This window comes from Belonocnema kinseyi, chromosome 9 (assembly GCF_010883055.1).
Source record: "Belonocnema kinseyi isolate 2016_QV_RU_SX_M_011 chromosome 9, B_treatae_v1, whole genome shotgun sequence".
Lineage (NCBI taxonomy): Eukaryota > Metazoa > Arthropoda > Insecta > Hymenoptera > Cynipidae > Belonocnema > Belonocnema kinseyi.
Genome location: NC_046665.1, coordinates 9,150,697 through 9,173,102, shown reverse-complemented (window position 1 = coordinate 9,173,102; position 22,406 = coordinate 9,150,697). Strand labels below are relative to the sequence as shown.

At 35.3% G+C, this 22,406-nt stretch overlaps 1 protein-coding gene across 1 annotated transcript in view; it reads right to left on the bottom strand.

Annotated features, from left to right (window-relative positions):
- Nucleotides 1-3,134: 3,134 nt before the first annotated feature.
- Nucleotides 3,135-22,406, bottom strand: part of LOC117180409 (eukaryotic translation initiation factor 2 subunit 3, Y-linked) — a 229,838-nt gene continuing 210,566 nt past the window's right edge. Inside the window, exon 8 of the mRNA XM_033372910.1 lies at nt 3,135-3,371. Within this exon, the coding sequence (XP_033228801.1) occupies nt 3,135-3,371 (237 nt within the window). The remainder of the gene's footprint in view (nt 3,372-22,406) is intronic.

The following is a 22,406-nucleotide window of genomic DNA, read 5'->3' as shown; positions in this document are numbered from 1 at the left end:
TCTCCGTAGCAATCACTCCAAAGGAAGAGCCTTACGAAGTCATCATGTGAGGTCCCTCACTCAGACCCATTAACATCTCAGGTCTTTTGTTTCATTCCTAATTCACTCTACTGACGCTCTCTTTTTTATCTATTTGCAGCGATACTTTTCTATCCTAGCATACTTCTCTAGCTTCCTTCACATCTACACATTTTTTCTTCCAAATTTTCGTATTTCTGTGGCTTCTTATGTCTCTTCTAATTAGGGTCTGCTTTTTAATCATTCATCTTTCATTCTCTCAACATGCCGGAAGCATCTTACCCGATTTCTTTCTGGTCTAAACAACATACTAAATTTGCACAAAAATAAAATGGCGCCTCGATCAACCATCTTAAAAAAAATGTGCCAAAAATCCCTTTTTTTGGAAATAACTTTTTTTTGTTCATCGAAAACTAATAATGGTCATTTTTAAAATTGTAGAGCACTAAATTCTCTACAAATTTGATGCAAAACATTTTTCTATAAAGTAAATAGTTTCAGAGTTATACCCAGGTGAAGAGACGTGTATTTCCTATAATCACGTATACACTGCCCTTATGACCCCATAAAGTACCAGTTATGATCAGTTCCTATTGTAAACATATATAATTCACTTTTCATACATAATAATTATTTTTAATCATTACTGTATAAATAAGATGTGTAGGAAATAAAATGCATGTGCAAAAATATGAAATATAATTGTATGAAAAGGAAAGGCCAAGTTTCTGAAAGTGCTCAAAAATGCTGAGAACTTGATTCAGACTGTTCAAGTTTTTAAGGAAGAGATTGTTTGTCCTGGTGACATTTCTGCAGCTGGAAAAAAATTCTTGATTACCCTATACGAAGCATCTGGAACAGATATTTCTTTGGATTCGCTGCTGTATCAACAATTCACGAGATCAACAACGAAGAGTAAAATGATTCTTGCTTCACTTTCACCTACAGCAGAAGCAGCACGGCAGCATCGTCTCCGCACTTAACATCAAGTCCTATCTGAGTGCGGAGTCAGGACGGATGCAGAAGATTGGGGATGGAAATGAACTAAAAGGCTGGACTCACTCCAGTCAGGACAACGAAGGATCCTGATTCAGAAGTTCTTTTGAAACTCTTCTCCTGCCAATGCAAGAAAGGATGAGGCACAACATGTGGGTGCAGAGAAGCTGGGTTGGAGTGGAAAAGGAGGAAGAAACTCAACCAATTCGTGTATTCGAAGAAGAAATCAGCGAATACACACACACACACACACACATATATATATATATATAAAATTAAAAATTTGTCATAAGAACAACCGCAGGATTTCGCCGGGAGCAGGTGCTAATCTGAAAAATTGCACCCGCTCCCAGCGAAATCGCGGTGAAATTTCAGCCACAACCATATTAGCACAACCATATTAGCATATTGTTGACAGGCAGGGATGCTCTTCAGGCTATTAACGAGTGAAAGCTTGGCACCTCCAAGAGCGCCGATGATAAGGACGATTAGTTTAACAGAATATTTCGGGTGCAATCGTTGCAACCTCTCTTTATTTTCATTCTCCTTGGCTATGATGTTTTTGTCAGCTGGTGCCGAAAATTCGATAACGAACATGGTTCGCTTCTCGAAGTCAAGAAGAACCATGCCAGGCCTCGAGTGTGCAATAGAAACAATTGTCGAGAATATAAAGTTCCAGTATATGCGGCACTTCCCATTCTCGACAATTAGCTCGATTTCCCTAGGAGGATTTAGAGGAGGGATATTAAGGTTAATGCCGTAAGAATGACAGAGATGGTAATAAATCACTTTTAGTGCCGCATTGTGCCTTTGGATGTAGGTCGTTCCCGCGTGAGTTGGACAACTAGATAGTATGTGAGCTAAATTCTCGGGGTGTGCATGGCACGCCCTGCATCTATCATCGGGAATGTCTTGGCTCGAAATGTGGCGACGGTATGTTAAGGTGGAAATGACACCGTCTTGGCATGCAAAAATGAAACCCTCCGTACCAGACTTCAATCCGGGTGATTTAAGAAAAGCAAAAGTTAGCTCACACGACATTGGCTGATCCTCTATATTTCTGTGGAAGATGCCGTGCATCCTCTTATCGAGGACCTGCTCATGAAAGTTTTTCTCTTGTGCTTTCTTAATCCGGGCTTTCAGGAAATATTAAAAATTGTCGTCACCAGAATTGTTAATGTAAGAAAAAATTACATTAACAATTCTGGTGACAACAATTTTTAATATTTCTTTTAAAATATAGGCTTCGTCAACAGTGATTTTCTTCACATTTATTGCTCTTACAAAAACAAAAAAAATTTCATCATTTAACAGGTAGAAAGATTTCGAATCATCTTTGCTAAATGCAAAATCAGTGTGACTTTTTTTCATGGAGATAAGCTACTTATCCCCAAGTGTCAGGACTTTTTGTTCCGATATTAGTACTGCATGGTGTCATAAGGGCAGTATATATGCGCTTCTTGAAAATACACCTCACTCCACCCGGGCGTGATTCTGAAAATATTCACTTAATTGAATAAAACAATTATGAAAAGAACTATTTTTGGATTCCGATAAACCCAAAAAAAGTTATTTCCAAAAAACTGATGTTTGGCACCTTTTTTCAAGATGGTGGAAAGATCAAATTTTCAATTTTATTTTTATTTCTTAAAGCTTCATTCTTAATTTTTTAAACTCATCTCCATAATACATTTTTTTCATACAAGGTATCCCAGAATTTCTATGATCCATATAAAAAATGATTTACTAACAATTTCAGGTGCAAAAGAAATTTATAACATGTACAACTTTTCAAAACAGCAATTTCGACATCAAAGTTCTTTTAACGACCTCTTAATATTTTACTAAAAATATATCAACATTTGTGGGTCTACTTCTAGTCCAAAGAAACCTGTGGTTCAATGATGGAGACTGAAAAATTAAAAAAGATTTTTTCGACCATTCGAGGTCAGAGATATTCGCGCTTTCTCCCTTCACTGTTTATGACAATGAATTAGGAAATACACTTTTTTCTATACTTCTTTTATGAAAGACACGATAACCTTCAATTAAATATAGCACTTCATTGATGTAAAACAATAATTATGCGTGGAAACACATGTAAGTTACATTGTACAAAGCTATTTGTGATCCAATACAGGTTCAATAGTTTCCCCTCCACGAATTTGACCCCATCCAATTAAACGCCAATGTTTCTCCACTCGTCTCGATAAGGCAATTTTCTCGTCAACTTCTGTACATACTGGATTGGTTAAGCTAATTTTGGCAAGATCAGCTCTTGTAGCCAAAACACGACCTCCTGTACTCAGCGAGCCAATATTGACCAGAAGCACCTCGTTTCTTGACAGTTTAGGTACCTGTTAAAAATAAATTAAACTTTTTAAGTATGCATTAAAGTATATATGTAAATGATAAAGGAAGCATTGTATAACCCAGATAAAAGAGTTATATATAAACTATATATACAGTGTATATATGTGACGTGCACCAAAGAAAGGGGGCTTACTATAAAAAAAACAAAATCAAGGTTTTTACACATTTCGATAGTTTTTGAGCTGCTCATTTTAATTAAACCATCGGAAAAAATATCCGAGCGTTGTTATTGCTAATTGCGTCTCATCTATACTAGTCTTATTAAGACGTTAAGCACTTTCTGCTATTGAAGATTCTTAACTTGATTGATATTGTGTAGATTTTTTGCCTTCATGGTTTGGAGGGTTGATCTACTGTCGGTAAGGTACAATCTCTGATGATATAGCAGATAAATTAAAAAATAATTACTTGCACCATTAACACCTAGCTAAAAAATTAGCGTTATTTTCTTGAATTAAGACTTATTATGATTCCTCTAATAGCTTAATTGGAAAAGCACCTGACCGTAAATCAGAAGTTTTGTGGTTCGATTCCCAACGGAGTGAAGATGGAGTACGATCTTTTTTTCAAGAAATAATTTTAAATTGAAAAATATTATTTTTCATCTAGTCTTATTAAGACTGTAAGGTTCAATCTCTGATGATATAGCAGATAAATTAAAAAATAAATCCAATTTTATAAATAAAAATTTAATTATTATTTAATATGAAACAGCGATTTTAAAACTATCAAATGTGACGTCCCGTGACACACACACACACACACAAACTTAAATATATTTATTTATATATTTGCGTGATTATAACAATAAACACTTAATAAATATAGAGCAAATATTGTGTCAACAAGTTGTAAGCTGAGCGAAATAGATATAGTCAGAACATTGTAAGTAGTAGCGCATAGAAAGTAGATATACTCAGCACGTTGGTTATAGTTCTTCTCTATTTTCTACGATTTTCTCCGATTTTCTTCGACTCAAGCCGTCTACTCCAGTGTCTCAAATCGGAATTCCTCGTGTATTGGTGTGTCGACCCCTGTGACAGTGTTGTGCACTGGGAACCACGAGCCTCGGATTTCCCACTTTGGATTACTCTTACACCCGAAATTAACAACCAACTGAGTATTGATAATGATTGTTTTTCAATTAACACATTAAAAGGATTCGAGCATTGACGGCAGATTGGTCCATGATCCTCAAAAAATATCGCATTGGCCACCAATTAGTTCTGCCGCTGACAGTAAAAGAATGGCAAAGCTTGTCATAATTGACATATATATATATATATATATATATTGTAACAAAAATTAAACCTTCCATTACATATTTTAAGAACTTCGTTCTTCACTCTGGAGTCAATCGATACCGAAAAAAATGCACTCCCAAAAGTCCTAGATACACTACTCGATCCAGCATCATACCATCGGTCCAAAAGAATAGATATACTTGTCAAATATCGGCAAATGTTACTTTAGACCCGCTTCCCTCGCGTTTTGACATCTTCGCAAGCTAACAATATCAGATATACAATATTTCTGTAAAATTTCTTGTTTTGAGATATCTGCTTTAACTTTTTTTACAACCTGACACATTTCTTTGAATGTTATACACTGGCTCTTCTGTTTCTTCAACACTTTTAAAATTATAACACAAACGAAATTGTCCGACATCGAGACATTCGCTAAACACTCAAAACGAACTGACGCATATGTTAACAGTTGATAGAATCATACACTGCGGGTACTGCCCGCTTTTATCACTCCGCTGCTTTTGGCGAGATATTGTTAACACTGTATATGCAATGAGAAACTTAGATTTATATAAATCTCAACTGACGTATTGCTGCCAGCAACATGACCACACACTTCTGCCCTGGAAACTTCCCGATCTAGTCCACTTAATCTTTTTCTATAATTTAAAGTAATTCCGACAAAAATTCAACCGCCAAGACTTCAAGAATGTCACGATTATTAACTTGATTATTAATAAAATTTGAAAATAGAAGCTCCAAAGAAAATCGCAATGACGCTTGATCACGTTTTTTGAGTCTTTTTAATTTTACTGAAAAAAATGAGAGCAAAACCAGGTAGTGATTTTAAAGGGTTAGTTAGAGTCAGTGTTTAAACTGACTTAGAAATGATTAATATGTTTTTAATTAGGTTTTAGAAACATGATCTAATATGATCAGGAACAAACGACTCCAAACGTTAATTTTGATCAAGTAATTATTTGTATCATGGGTGCTTAAAATTTACCTTTTACGAATAAACGGTATCAGTTCATCTCGATAAACAGGATTTCATTAGTGATATTTTAACTGTCTCATTAGAAAACTTTCAAGTGTTTCAGCTCCTAATGATTAGCATTCTCGACGGCTGGCGCCTATAAAAGAATTACTTGTTGGAAAATATATTTATAAAAAGTGATTTATTAATTTTGTTTCTGTCTTTTCGGTTTTGACAAAACTGTTCTAGATATATACGGTGCACCGAAATACATCGCTTTATGGTGAGACCAAAAAAATGCGATCGCAGCAACGTCTCGCAAACCTTTAAGAAAAAATCATGCACTGTTGTACATGTGCACACACGCCAGTTTACAATCTTGAAAAAAAGAACCTGCTGGAAATGCAGTATAAGATCCGATAATAATTCGGGATTATCAAGGTTCTATTGGGAAAACGGAACAAATCATTCATTTTGACAAGGTCGAAATTGAAATTCCGTCCTGACATCTCTGGGGCACGGATACAGAAATTTATTTCCAAGATCAAACTAGCGTCTCTCCAGATGTATCAGGAACCAGTCAGGTACAATAAATAAATAAGTGTCAATATATCTGGCTCTACCCGTCACCTATCCGGAACATGGAACCAGGCATTGATTTCATGTAAACACAAAAAAGTGCATATATTAGGGCGTATCCACGATCTGATCGGTAGTATTTGCACCACAAAACTTATATAGTCACGAAATGTATTCTTAACCTGATTTATCATGGACCTATCCGGGACATGAAACTAAAATTTGATTTAATGTGAAGCCAAAAAGGTTGTCTCTCCGGGTATATCCTGGACCAATCTGAGATTATTTTCATCGATAAGAAGACCAAGTCCGATGAAATATGTCCATTGTGTGTATTGGGGACCTATGCGGGATGTGGAATGAGAAATTTATATCCTCTGCATTTAAAAGGGGCGTCTTCTGCGTCTATCAGAGACCAACCTGACCTGAGACTATTTGCATCAATGAAGAGACCAAATCGGAGAACGCATGTTTTGTCGGGTCTATCGTGGACCTATCCAGGATGTAGAACCAGAAATTTTAGCTGTAGAGTCAAAAAGCTCCAATATTTTCGCTCTTTACATCATTCGTATGAATGTACATTAGAAACTTTTCGCGAAACATATTTACATTTATACATGAATTAACTACGCTTTTAATTTAGGCGTCATATCTTAACTATGCGGATCAATTTCTTCCTATCAGTAGAGCACTCTTCACAAGAATCATTCAAGTTTTCATCAGGACTTAAAACTGACACAAAAGTGCTCTTGGATTCCGAAATATCGGTACAATATTCACATTAAACTCTAAAGGTCGAGTCCAAAAATCGTAATTTAATTGTAATACTTGAATAACTTTATTTAATCAGCACATTGCCATTTTTTCCGGCTGGCGACATAAACAGCAATGAGTGGGGCTCAACATAACCTCAAAGTTTCCTGGAAGTGCAGTGCGATAGTACATAGTGTGAAATATGGCTTCAAATGAAATACTTTCTCAAAATATTTTATTCCCTATTCTTTTCGCTTTAGAAAGCATCATTTTCCTTAATTACTTTGATTAATGCTATTTTGGAGATTCTTCGACAATTTAATCATGATTGAGTCCTTGATTACAAAATAGTCATGATTAGTCAACCATGGATTTAATCAGAGATGGTGGAATCGGCTTCCAGACTTTTACTAAATAATATTACTAAAACTAGAGTTATTAGATGTTTTTATAATACAAAATCTTATTAAAATTTAAGTATTTTTTGCTATAAAAAATCTGGAAGTAATGAATCCTTTAAACTATGGAGCTTTACAGTTCCAACAGAAATACTAAATTAATGTATTAATTTAATTCAATATTTAAATATGAAGACTTTAATTAATAAAATTGAAATATTTAAATTAAGCCTTTTTAAATCCACTGATTCACTACACGTGTAAAATTAAAAAAGATATTTCTCAGTTATGCCGGTCTTTTCAGCGAAATAACTTGGCCAACATTTTGTCGACAAGATCCAAGCGGTTTGATAGCTTAATTGCCTAAGGGATTACGGTTTATTTAGATTTAGACTCAGATTTAGGATGTTCAGGTAGGATTCAAATCCCCAGCGGGTGTGATTTTTCAAAGCGTTTGAGCATGAGATTATGTTTATAAGTGACCGTGCGTGCAATTTTGCAATGTCATAAATAAATTAAGTGCAGTGACACTATATAAAAACAATTTTTTCTGTGCAAATTTATCATTGTATTACATCATCTGTTTCGAGGTGCTGAACCGAATAGATTTTGACTAGAAACGGATAGGATCCTAATAAAAATTTTCCAGCGCCCCGTGTAAGACCCACATAGGCCCGGACACAGCAAATTTGGTGTCGAATAGATCCCAGCTACGACTAGAAAGAACCCGCGTAATTCGTCCCAGCGTCCCATATGAATTCCAGATACAGCACATTTTCTACCAATAGGTACTAACTAGGATCAGATAAGTGTTTCCCAGCGTCCCTTACAAGTCCCAGATAGCGAAATTGTGTACCGACCACATCCCGACTAAGACCGGATAAGTCCCAGATAAATATTTCCTGGTGTAGCATATAAGTACCAGACAGGTACGGATAGCGAAATTATGCGCCGTCTACAATTCTGATAGAACTGGATAAGACACGGATAAATATTTCCCGGTGTCTCGTATGTGTCCCGGATACAACCCAGTTAAAAAACGCAGAAGTTTCCCGGATAGGTTCAGATGGAGTCCCGAGTCCGTTCGTATTTTATCACGCATTTAAAGCAGGGGAACCATTCTAGAAAAGTAAAAAATTCTTTATGACATTCTAGCATGTTCTATAATAATATAAAAAGTTTCGGCACATTAGAAAAAAATTATGAGAAATTTTAGAGTTGCAAACTTTTAAAAACAAAGCAACATTTAGATGGTTCTAAAATACTCCACAAAATTATAGAAAAGTCTAGAATTTCTATAGCGTTCGAAATATTGAAATACTTAATTAAATTCCGCATCATATTTACGAATATTCTAGAATATACCGAATATTCAAGAACTCAGTAACAATTTAACATATCAATAAACATTTCAAAAGACTAGATTATTTCATAATATTTACAAATATTCTAGACAGATACCGAATATTCAAGAACTCAATAACAATTAAACATATTAATAAACATTTCAGAAAAATATATAACATCATGATAATTTAAAAAACGCTTAAAGTAATATTATGTTTATACTTCTAAGCCCACAGATCTGAGAAAACTTTGTAGAATGAATGAAGGCTACAATGTTAAAAGGAGTATGAATAGTTGGAAATTAGATGCATAAGGCTTTCATGGTGTGGATTTTTCCCAAAAACAATAATATTTTTAAGAGTTAAACATTCAGTGAGAACTCATTTGGTGAATCTGCTAAAGTATAGTGCTTAAAAAAAAGAGTTTGACGCATTAAAACCATATTTCAATTTTTAATAGAAAATTGGTATGTATTTTTTATCTTCTCTACACTTATCCGAAAATCCGAAAAAAAGATTAAGAATAAATAGTATTGTTACATCCGGAATTCATTTTATAGTTATGCGTGTGTGAGCAGAAGAATGAATGGGAGCATATGGAGAGAAGAGAAACAGGAAGCAGCAGTAGTGTAGCTAAAGGGCAGTGCTTAAAAAAGGGTTTCATAGATTTAAAAAAATTTCAATTTGTAAGAAAAAAATAGCGGCACGTTTTTTTCGTATCTAAACTAGGGTGGTTTGATTTAATTTCATTCTTTACTAAGACTATAAAACAGTTATACAAAATTTTTTTTCATTGAATATTTTATACGCCCGACTCGGCGAAAGACCCAAGCGCGTTACTAAATAAATAAGCGCAACCCGTACCCTTGCGACTCGCGGCGTAGTCACTCGACGTATCTCATAAACAAAGAGCCGGAGAACGAAAAAAACAACATATTTTCAAATTCTCCAACAATGTCATTTTCAACTAAAATTGTAATTAAGATTCTCAAAGCGATCTTTTTAATTAGGAAATCAAATCAGACATTTATACAGGGTGTCTTACCAATAAAAATTCAAACAAAATTAAAACTAAATGAAACTCATTTTAGGTACAGTCAAAAATAAAATGACTAACCCAACTAAGCATACAAAACGACCACGATAACTCGGATTTTGAAGGTGCCGCTGCACTTACGATCTAAAACAATGATTCAAATAATATTACGACGAGACCAATAATCAGACATATGGTCTTTATCACACCCCAAAATAAGGGTACTATACCCAAAATGATAAATAGGTCAAACAAAGCCTTTACGAGAAAGGGCAAACAACTTAGGGATTAGATTAGACCCGGCAGCGCATAGCTCCTTTAAAAAAAGACGAAAAAGAATAGAACCTACTTACAGGGAGAATAAAAGCTCATCCCGCAATAGAAAGTCGGTTCAATTCAATTTAAGGGAACAATTAAAAGAATCTCATAAAAATTTTCAAAATAATACCGTAAACCGTTGTCAAAGAAGAGTAAACAACTTAAATATAAAAGATACTGATGACAGCGAACCGATAGAGGACAGAATTTACTAAAGACAAAATAGATCACGTAAACTCTCAACAACAATTAACAGATTAAACAGACGTTCATAAATTCACAATAATAATACAGATAACGATTGCGAATCCCATAATAAAATAAATAATCAAACAATTCAAGTCACTTGTTTTCCATTCGGTATGATCCAAACGCAGTTTTAAATTATGAGGAATTGGCCAATGAAATTTCGTAATAAGAAAGACGAAAATCTCGCGGATTTGCTCAAAGAACAAAAAAGGCTTAACAGTGGTTATAAAATCAAAGATCGCGATATTTTAGAAAATTCAAACGCGTTATTAATAAAAGATGCTAAAGACTGATGTTCGATAAATAAAAATTCTTGGAGAACACTATGCGATTTTTACAAAGATTTTCAAAACGCCTATATAATGAAAGGTTTTCAGAGAAAATAAGAGAACAAATTAAATTTTGCAACCAAAAACGAACCCAAGATATTCACTCAAACCTAGCCGAAATTAGGAAATTATTTACAATGTTGTATCCTAGAAAGAGTCCCGAGTGGGAATTATGTAGAGCTTGTTAAAAGCTCAGAATACATCAAATGTACATTAAAGGGAAAAATTTCGATACTTTTGAGCAATTAGAGGATGCAGGCAAAGAATAGGAAACTGAGCTAGCCAAATCAAAAATTCGAGGGCAAGTATTACAAATTATTGAACCTTAAATTGATAAAAATGAACAAAAACGTTAAAATAATAACGGGGATAAAAACAATACAGATTTAAAGGAAAATAAAAAAGGTCGAATTATACCGGAACGGAAACCAAAATAATCAGGGTAACAAACAATACAAAAATCGATTTACATTCTCACTATTTGGATTTTCATCCCTACCAAAACAATAGACCAATATATCCATTCGATTCTTACAAACAAATGTTACCAATGTTGAACGAAATGACAATAGGCTCAATTCAAGATCAAAATAACCCAATGATCGAATTCGCAACAGAAAAAGCGGAAAATAGTTTAGAAAATAACACTAATGAAATGAACGAATTTCCCAAAAACGTAATAACGGGAATAAATCTCAAAAATGGGATATTAATTCTAATTAGGATTTCCAAAATAAAATAAATAAAAGCAATTGTTATCATTGTGGATCAGCGAGCCATTTTAAAAGAGAATGCCCATTAGGTTGGTCCAAAAATGCATGACAAAATTTTTTTACATGCTAGAGGACAACGATCCCCCCATACTATTCCAAATCCGAAAAAAGAAATTCCTTAATTTTTCATTTTTTCATTTTTTTCATTTTAACAGATGCCGGTTTTGACTTAAAGATTTCCATGTAAAATGTATGGGGAAAAATCACTTTTTTGAGTTTTTAGCATTATTTTGTATGGTGTGTAAAAATGTATAGAAAAGTATGGGGGCCTGTTGAGAATTATCCAACGAAGAATTTCATCTATCACACATATGGGTTTGAGACCCCTAATACACCCCCACGAGTATCTGAAAAATACCCTTAAAACCAAAAATGTCAATTTTTCATGAAATCAACCTTTTAAACAAATGTCATATGTTTAAACAATTGAAAATTAATGAACCAATGTTATTAAATATTCCCCTAGACTAACAGTAATAATTTCAAGGGAAATTAATAAATGTTTGAAAAAAAATTTAAACAAATTCTATTTGTTTATATAATTCAATATTATTTAACCAATAATAATAAATATTCCATTAGACCTATATTAATAATTTTAAGTAAAAAAAGACCAGAATACAGTGTTCAAAATGTCGATTTCATGAAGAATTGACATTTTTGTTTTAAGGGTAGTTTTCAGGTACTCGTGGGAGTATGTTAGGGGTGTCAAACAATGGATACCTTTCTATAGATACATTTCAATGCCCGTTCTAGAAAGCGAAGATTACATCTTATATTGGGATGTTACTAGCTAAAAGAATCATTACAACCGGGCTAATCGAGCTGACATCGTGATGAGAGAAAAAAAATGTGGAAGAGTCTACATCATCGACATTGCTTGTTTACTTAACCCAAATTTGCAGTTCACCTATACAACCAAGATCCACAAGTATAGCGAGTTAAGTGATCAAGCTAAGACCATATGGAGGAATGTGAATCATGCATCTATTTATCCTGTTGTGATTTCGGCTACAGGCAATGTGTACGCAAGATGCACTGAACATCTTCAACATTTAGGAGTCAGTAGATTATCAACAGCAGCTCAGAAGGCGTGGAGTGGCCGATGGTAACTCTAAGAAAGCATCTAGAGGTGACTGTGGTCACTTTTAACGCCCGCGGTCACTCGCAATTGTACACCTACAACACCAGCGCAGGAGGTTTCAAGCATCGAATTGAATTTACTTATAACATCCTAATCTCATCGGTCACTTGACTTTTTCCGTGGCTATGATGTATATACCGGTTCACCCGAGTAAAAGTTTTGAATAAAATCAATATAATTAGAGTTCCATTAGAACCACATCCGCATATTAATAACGATGAAGTGGATAGCGAAATCACAGAAAAACTAAAGCACTTTGAAAGGAATTTTGGTCATCCTTTACTAGAGTTCAGATATGTAGAAACAACACTAAAGCATTCTCTGCCCAAAATGAACATAAAACATGATCTGCGTGCACTAATAGAACACCTTAAGAGCAAGGTTTTACCTACGTATTTGAACGTAACACAAACTGCGTTAGAGGTGCAAACTCTTATATACTGTGCGGCTATGGCAACCGTTAGAACGATGGGCTGCAGAACGAGGCCTGCAAATGCATTTTCTATCCCAGCAAGGGAAATAGAACCAAAAAGTTAAAAAATTCATGTTTCTAAAATCATACAACCTCATCACATCGAGACATTAAAACCATCAATATTGGATGAGATTATAGACTCCCAATGGCCAAGACTTGATGTTCTTACTGCCAGACTGCGTCGGTATAAGAAAAGTAGTGCACGAAGGTAACAAAATCGAAACTTTCAGGCAGATGAAAGAAGATTCTATCGTGAACTGAGTGTGAAGCAAAATAAACAGCAAGACACCGAAATTCCTCAACTGGAAGTTATGACTAACTACTGGTCGGGTGTTTGAGGAAAAATGAACAGATGCAATTTGGACACTGCGTAGTTCAAACTGGAGAAAACGAGGGCGAGAAATAGCCCTGCAATCCAGCTGATAAGCATCACAGCTTTAGATGTTTCAGCGGTCTTGAAAAAGGCATGAAGCTGGAAATTTTCAGGTCCAGACGCGGTGCACAACTACTCGTACAAGTACCTGACGAGTGTGCATCATGCGTTGGCAAAGTGTTTTCAAAAGGTCATTGAACACCCAGATCTAATGGCAGGCTTTAGCTCCATGTTATTAAGTATACGTTACCTCAAAAACCAGATGCTTAAAACCCATCTGAATTTCGACCGACAGCATGTCTTCCAATAATTTAGAAGTGTCTTACAGGTATCATTGCAGATAAGGTATATTCTCATTGTCATGCAACGAAGCTTTGGGGTACAACAATCAACTATTTTGATCATGGCCTATGGTTCGGTTTATCGTTGAATCCATTACGCAAAACACTAAACCTTCTGTCTTATGGGTTCAAAATTCATGAAGAGACCCATCTTCTGTACATGGATGACCTGAAGCTGTACGTTAGTTCAGCCCAGAAACTGCAGTAAGTGATCGATATCACAAAGCAGTTTTTCAATGATATCCACATGGAGTTCGGACTAGATAAATGCGGAAGAGTGCATTTAATCAGAGGGGATTCAGGGACCGCATAGTTAGAGAATGAGTTCGAAAATGACATCGAGGCAATGGCTGCGGGCGAATCATATGCCATCCCTGTGCTCAGGTACTCCTTCGTGCTCATCAAATGGTCTAACACCGACCTTGAAAAGTTAAACAGAATCATCCGCGTAGAAATAACGAAGCACCAAATGCCCTTGAATTTGTCCTCATAGGGCCCTGAACATCAGGGCAGAAACCATAGAGGAATTAGAAATATAATGTCGGCAAAAAGCTATCCACGGCGAGCCCCCCAAAACCTTAGATCAACAAGAAGTGGATAGGAAGTCATCCAATATTTGGTTAAGAAAAGGGCGTTCTGTATCCAGAGATTAACGGATTCGTCATTGCGATACAAGACAAGGTTGTCAGCACCATGACTTATCGCAAACACGTGCTATAGCAAGACGTACTTGACCGGTGCCGATTATGTGGAGAAACCAACGAATCAATCGAGCACATTATTGATGGCTGTCGTGTAATGACATCGTGATGCAAGACAAAAGGTGGAAGAGTCTACATTATCGACATTCTGAATCTGAATCATGCATCTATTCATCCTATTGTGATTTCTGCTACACGAAATGCGTACGCAAGATGCACGGAACATCACTATAGTTCTGTTTAGCATTGAACCCATGAAGCAAAACACTAAACAGCATATCTCATGGACTCAGCATACATGATATGAGGATGGTCATTCATGTTCTTATGTTTCCTCGTTCCACTTACATATTCTGTTCTTTCTGTTGTTTTTCTTTTCCCAATACATCCCCTCCCTTTCTTAATTTCCCAATCTAAATCTTGTTTTTCTGTTTTGTCTCCTCTTTCTCCATCCTTTTTCTAAATAATTAGATACTCCTACCTTCTTTTATAATCTTTTACCATATTTTGATTCCTTAATAATACCCCATCTTTAAATTAATTGCCTTTTCCTATCCTTTCTCTACAATTCTTCATAGCTAACTCCATTCCCCTCTCCTATATCTCGAGCACTATGGAACTCCTTTCTTTCTTCTTCCCATTTTGGTAGCTCTATCGCTCTCCCACTTTTCTCCTACCTCCTTCAAAAACTTTTTCGCTAAATCCCCTCTCCTCCCCTCCCTTAATTTCGTTTAAAATTGTCATGCCCTCCCTTTCCGCTCTAATACTTAATTTATTACTTTGCGTTTCTTTGCTCACCGTTTATCTAGGCCTCCTCTAGTCTATACAACTATTTACACAAATTCCTATGTCTCGATCCCTAATTCTATATTATACATAGCATAATTTTGTTGTCGAAAGAGTGAGCCAACGAGAGGGATCGAGCGCATCCACATCTTAATCTAATTGTACCATCACATAATTGTCACATACAACTTTTTTACGTTTTTAATCGAAACGAATTCTGTATCCTTTCACTTCTCTTCTGTCTCATTTTGCCATTTTTCCATATCCATTTCTCAATTATTTTTCATTTGCCGCTTCTCTCCCTTGCAAATCTTTCATCCACTCCTCACCCATTTCATGCTCCCCTAGAGTCTCTGCCACATTCTCTTAGCAGTTTACTTTATCTCCCATTCCTCTTCTACAGCCTTCGAATACATGCTCACATGATTTCTCCTCCCACTCATATATTCTGCTCTTTCTTTTCTCTTTTTTCCCAATGCATCCCCTCCCTTACCTCGTTTCCCAATCTAAATCATTACATTATGGTCTATCTTCTCTCTCCCATAATTTTTCTAAATAATTTGATACTCATACTTTTTTATCATCTTACATTATATTTTGATTCCTCCATAATTCCCCATCTTTCCATTAATTTCCTGTCCCTATCCTTTCTCTCCAATTCTTAATAGGTTACTCCAGTCCTCTCACCTGCATCTCTAGCATTAAAAAACTCCCTTCTTTCTTCTTTCCATCTTATTAGCTCTATGGCCCTCCCAATTATTTCTTCTATCTCCTTCAAAGAATTTTTCTCTACATTCCCTTCCTTTCCCACCCTTAATTTCATCTGACATTGTCATTCCCTTCATTCTTGCTCTATGACTTAATTTATCCCTTTACGTTTCTTCTTTCACCGTATATCTAGGCGTCTTTTTGTCTTTCTCAAGGGTTCACCTTATATACTTGTCCTGTAAGCTTTTACTCTTTTTTCTTTCCTTCCATTCTTATATGCCCGCTCATTAATCTAATACCGGTCACAACGGCTTATCAAATAACCACATTCTCCTTCTCCAATACTTTTTTTAACCTTTTTCCTATTCCTCATATCTATTTCATTACGCCGGCAGCTTTTGTTAACCGTTTTTTTATATGAGCTCTATTATCTGCATTGGTTTGCAAGGTTTATCCCAAATATTTGAACTCTTTTATTTCTTCTAACCTTTTTTTACCTCTTCCTTTTCTAAACCTAATTATCTTTATCTTTTCTACATTTAAATTGAAATTTTTCCCATCTAAGTATTTCTTCAATCCTAAAATTCAACATGTCAAACCTTCTTCATCCTCTGCCATCAACACTATATCGTCCTCTCCCATACTAGCACATCCCCATCCTTTTTCTTAATGCCTTCTTTTAAGACCGAGATTAATATATTAAATAAAAGTGGACTCAGAGGACCGTCTTGCATTACCCCTCTCACTAACCAGAAACAATGTCGCACTTGCTCTCCTTACTTTCCTCTGCTATTTGTCTTTCTAAAAACTTCCGATACTGTTAATTATCAATTTTTATTAAATTAAAATGTTTTTTAAATATACAAAGAACGGAACACTTATTTGTATGATCACAAATTGCGAAAGATCAGTCGGGCTGTAGAATAAAAAAGGAATTAATAATAATGTCGATCGATGTCAAAGAAAAATTTCGAAACACTGAGGACGGTTGATCACGGAATTCAGCCTTTTGAGGCAAAATACATTTTTCTGGTGGTGTACACATGGTCCATCGCGATGACTGGAATGGGATCCCAGATCCTTTCAATTAACATACTTAACCCATGTTTTTTCCCCTTACTTCTTTCCTTTCTCGCTATTTGCCTCAACATATATAGTATATTCCTTTCTACTCATGTTAAATCATCCTCTATTCTCTCCGACCTTCCATATAACACCCTCTTCTTTGTCATCACTTCCCTTTTATGTTTCCATTTCATTAGTTTCCCTAGTACTATTTTTTCTCCTGTTCATTTCCTTCCCCTTTAATCTTAGTCCCTTTATCACTATGTTCCTTTTTACTTATCTCTTTCTTTTCTTTTTAATCCTCTTTCCATTCCCCTTAGCCTTTGCCTCTCATTATTCCTACTCTACCTTTCCACCAAACTAACTTTTGCGCGTTTTTTACATTGAATGTACAATGTACACAAATGATAGTTGATACTTTTTGAAGTATAACAATATATGAACATCATGCTCAAGTTAGAAAAGTAGGCTATAGAAATGAAATTTAAGAATGAAATCTCAATCCTATTCAGTATCAATACATGCAGATGTTTAAATAAATATAAAACATTATATTAAATATAATATTCGACAGTAAATTTGAGCTTCGTTCATTAAGTCTTTAAGACCTTAACTCTTTAAGACTAGGTTTGAGTTCACGTTTACAATCTGCACCGACCAATACTTGCGTATTATCAGGATGGGTAGTTTCGAGGTAGGATATTTTTTAAGCTGCTGTAAGGTGCATCAGAAGATGCACAGCAGATCATTGCCTAATATTAGCACTTGCATATGTCATAGTATGTCATATAATACATTCTCATATTTCATTTTTGTAACTTATCTTTTTACTTTTTCTATAATGTTAATATTAGAGGTGTGCAGTCGTTATAAGATTTTTTAATAATCCAAGGAAAGCAAGCCGACTTGATGCACAGTTAAATTTTTTTCTATTTCGAAAAATCCAATTTTCCAAGCGTGTCTAAATTTGTATGAAAAATTCGAATAAGCGACTGCACGCCTCCAGTTAATATATTGTTAGCCTTTCAAAATTATCAGCAAACCAAACTTGTGATATTAAAATATACAATAATTTTCAACAAAGAAGCAATTTGTAAACTTCTCTTTTCAATTACATTCATTGAAAATAAATGCAAACACACTGAATCTAAGGGACTACGTGACGTCCCAGAAGAGAGATGACCACATGCCTCTAGTACTACTCCCTTCTATCCAGAAGAAATAGTGATGGAAGTAAAACATGTGTTGCCGGCGTGAATTTCTCTTAGGTGGACATAACTGAGTTGAAGGAAGTTGTACCATTAGATCAGACGACAACCGGTTAATCGATCATCAGGCTTCAGGTGGCCATAAAAATGAAAAAAACAGAATCTAGCAGATCAAACACGGTGAATGACTGTGTACAAATTGCTTTCGGCTGCTAAAACAGCTAACAGCAGACTGCTATTAATGAACCCCTTTGGAGGTGTGAATAACAAAGAGCTGATTGAAGCTGAAGACACACATGATAGGGATAACGAAGATCAAGTACCGGATCCACTTGAACCACATCTGTACATTAACATTTCCGTTGATGTAAACAGCGAAATCCCAGAAAAACTGCAGCACTGTGAAAGAAATTTTGATCACGCTATATTAGAGTTCAGAAATGTAGAATCACCACACAAAAAAATAATCTGCCAAAGATGTACAAAATCGTCGGAGATTTTCCACGCGACTAGCGCGAGCGCTTCTAAAAATCACTGTTGACTTTGAAACTAAAATCGTTTACGAAAAGACCAAAAAACTTTTTTTTGTAAAACATTGGAAAGCTTATGAAGTTATGTGTCAAATGGCTTCTATTAGATATATTATTGACTTTTCAATAAGAATACACCAAATTACTATTGAAAAAAAAACAGAATTTCTTAAATTTTGTGCCTTGACTTTAACTCATGGTAATTTTTCTTTGAAATTATTTCAAGGTTTTAAAAATAAATAATTATTATAATTTTATAACTTATAATTATGAGAAAATTGCACAATTAAAGTTATTTTCATAGAGCCGAATTGAATCATAATTTTTAAACCCCTTTTTTAACAATTAAAAATTACAAAATTATAATAAATATGTATTTTTGAAACCTTAAAATTATTTTAAGAAAGAATTAATAGTTAAAAGTGTCAACGTAAAAGAATCTAATTAAAATAATGCCCATTAGCACCGCCTCTTTTGTGACCTATTCGGTCCTGCCGCAAGGGATGAGGCAAGCAGCGGACCAGCCGAGAGCGGTGATCACAGAGTTAAATTCAACACAGATACGTTTGAACATTATTAGACGTATCTCGGAAATCCCTGAAAATTTTTGAAGTTTTATTCACATAAATTACGAATAAAATTTCAAAGACTCTTTAGTATACATTTTTTATTTTTGCTACAACGTTTTTTAGGTCATGTTACAAGTTGGAGTCGAGGCAAAAAATTCGATAAATTCTTGACTTTTTTGTCCAAAACTTCTAACGTGGTATATTCAGGCAATAACCCTGTAATGTAACTGAAAAGTCCTACGTCTGGGCATGCTACGCGATTTCTGGTAAAAGAAACTATAAGATAAGGTATATTCTTATGGCAGTTATAATAACATGCTTAAAGAAGAAAAAAAAGTATGTTGTAAAAATATGAGTGGCAGTAAACATCCAGGCGACGTAGACGCTCTAGCCATGTTACCTTTCGTTCCACATGACTATTTGAAGTCTTAAAAACATAACAGATTTGCCTCCGCATTACCTTCTAGGTCGTGCGATGATGCTTTGGGGAACAAGAATTAAGTATTTTGATCCTAGACTTCTAAGGATAACTAGGTCAATACACATTATGTATATGCATCTTTCAAGAAGTATATGCATCTTTCAAGAAGACTCTTTCAGTTCCTGGTTCTCTTTAGCATTGAACAGATTTAGTTCCCTCGGTATGTGATCAGGCTTTGAGGTACAAGAATCAAGTATTTTGATCATGGAAAACCAAGGATAACTAGATCAATACGCATTACGATGGATATATTTCAAGCAGACTCCTTCAGTGCACTATGGTTCTGTATAGCGTTGAACCCATTACGCAAAATACTAAACAACATGACTTGTGGGTTAAGAATACACGATAATGAGGATGGTCATTAAGTGACCCATCTTCTGCACATGGATGACTTGAAGCTATATACTAGTTCAAACTCATAACTGCAGCAAGTGGTCCATGTCGCAAAGCAAGTTTCCAATAATACCCACATGGAGTTCGAACACGATAAATTCAGAACAGTGCATTTAATCAGAGAAGATTTAGGAATCGCAGAGCTGGAGAACGAGAACGAGAATCATATCGAGGCAATGGCTGAGGGTTCCTCATCTAAATATCTGGGTATTCTTGAGTCTAAGGGTATTCAGCACACGATAGTTAAGTAAAGCCTAGTGAACGGCTTCACAACAATTTTCAAATTGTTTTTAAAGAGTGCTCTTATCGCAGACAATAATATCAGGCTATTAATCCCTATGCTATCGCTGCCCTAATGTACTCCTTTTGGGCCATCGAGTGGTCGAAAACAGACATTAAAAGGATATTTAGAATTATCCGCGTGAGAAGTTTTTCTTTACAATACCATTTGTAAAGCGAATCTTGATTACAACCCCTTAAATTTGTACTCAGAGCAGACCTTCAATATCAAGCAACAACCATGTAGAAATTAGAGGCGCAATGGACACAAAACTATCCACGGTTAATACCTCAACACGTTAGATCAACTTGAAGTGAATTGTGTGCTATCCAATAATTGGCCTTAAACGGACGTCCTGTTTGCAGAAACGGCAGGTTTTCTTTTTTGCGATTAGGGACAGATTTGTTAGCACAAACAATTATCGTAAGCCACAGGGCACATCCCTTCCTTCATAATCTAAATTCGGCAATTCTGAGAAATTCTTTCCTGATTCCCCCGACTGTGAACTGTCTGTGAATCTCGGAAGAAAGTCATCATCGCAGTAACTTGGGTAACCCGAAAAACGAGTCGGAACTATCCAGACTTTTGTCTATCCGAATTCGAGATCGTAAAATCAAAATAATTAAGTCGATCAATGTATTCCGTCAGGCACAACCACGTCCTATCCTGGTTTAACGAGACTATACTTTTTTGGGCTCGTAACAGGAGTAAGCCGCCGGAATTGATGGATTTAACCATATGACTTAGATTTTATGATCCGGACTTAAAAATCGAATATCTCTATCCGACGTAAGTGAAGGCAGTTGCCTGAGCAACCTGACACGGGCCAGAACTACTCAGACTTTTGTTCGTCCGAAGTTCGAGATCAAAAATTAAATTAGTTTTTTTGGGAAATCTAGCCCTTAAGTCGATCAACCCCTTTCCAGATCAACGAAAGTTTTTAAAATTATTTTCTGTAGGGGAACGGGACTGAATCGCCGAGATCAATGGATCCAACCAATCAATTTCAAATTTACGATCTGGACGTACGACCAAATAAATTCTTCATCCGATGGGAGGCAGGGCCGTTACGGGAGCAATTAGTTTCTCTCTTTCCATCCTATCAAGTCTGCTTAAAACAAAATTTTAGATTAGTCTACAAAAAATTTCCCCTTTTAAAATCTCAAAACAAAAAGGAGCAATTTTCTCGGAGGGCTATAATTCACGTTTTTATGTGGAATAGATATATTTTCTATTTCTTATAAAAGCTAATTTGGAAGAAAGGTGATAGGTGTTCGTGCGTGTTTGTGTGTGTCGCGAACAACAAGGATTATAGTCGATAATCTGCTTTACGTAACAGAAAAAGATTTTGCCCGCTCTGTTAATAAAAGAAAAGAAAACGAAAGCCACGTTCGTTCCTTTTGGTTTCTTTTGTTTAGTTCAACGACGAGCGGTAGTCATAAAAAATTGGTGAACTGTATCAACCTTTTTTATTGTTCTGTTCTTTTCTTTCTATATTCCGGAGACGCTTCACCGTTCCAGAACTTGCTATCTCGTTTCTTTGTTTCATTTTTCTACCATGTTGTAATTTTGTTGTGAAATATATGTAGTGCATTCAGGAAAATACTCAAGTACAAAATTTGTTGTTGGTGTGACCCAACCCTCGAATTCCGTTTTCAATTAATAGGACAACAACTCTCAAAATTAAAATATAAGAAAGACGAGTCTCTCACCCTTTCTCCAGTTTAGAGGAAGATACAAGTGACAAATTAAAAAAGGTGTTCAATCCTTCGTGCCATAAATAAACATTCGTCAGACATGTTAATAGCACAGCAGAAATGTTATACAAAAGGAACAAATGTACATTCTCGACTAATTTTCTAGTTGATTAAAGTTTTCTACTGTTAATAATTATCTAATGTAGGGTAGTCTGCCAAAATGCTATACTAAAAGAACCAATCAACATTTTTGGCTACTTT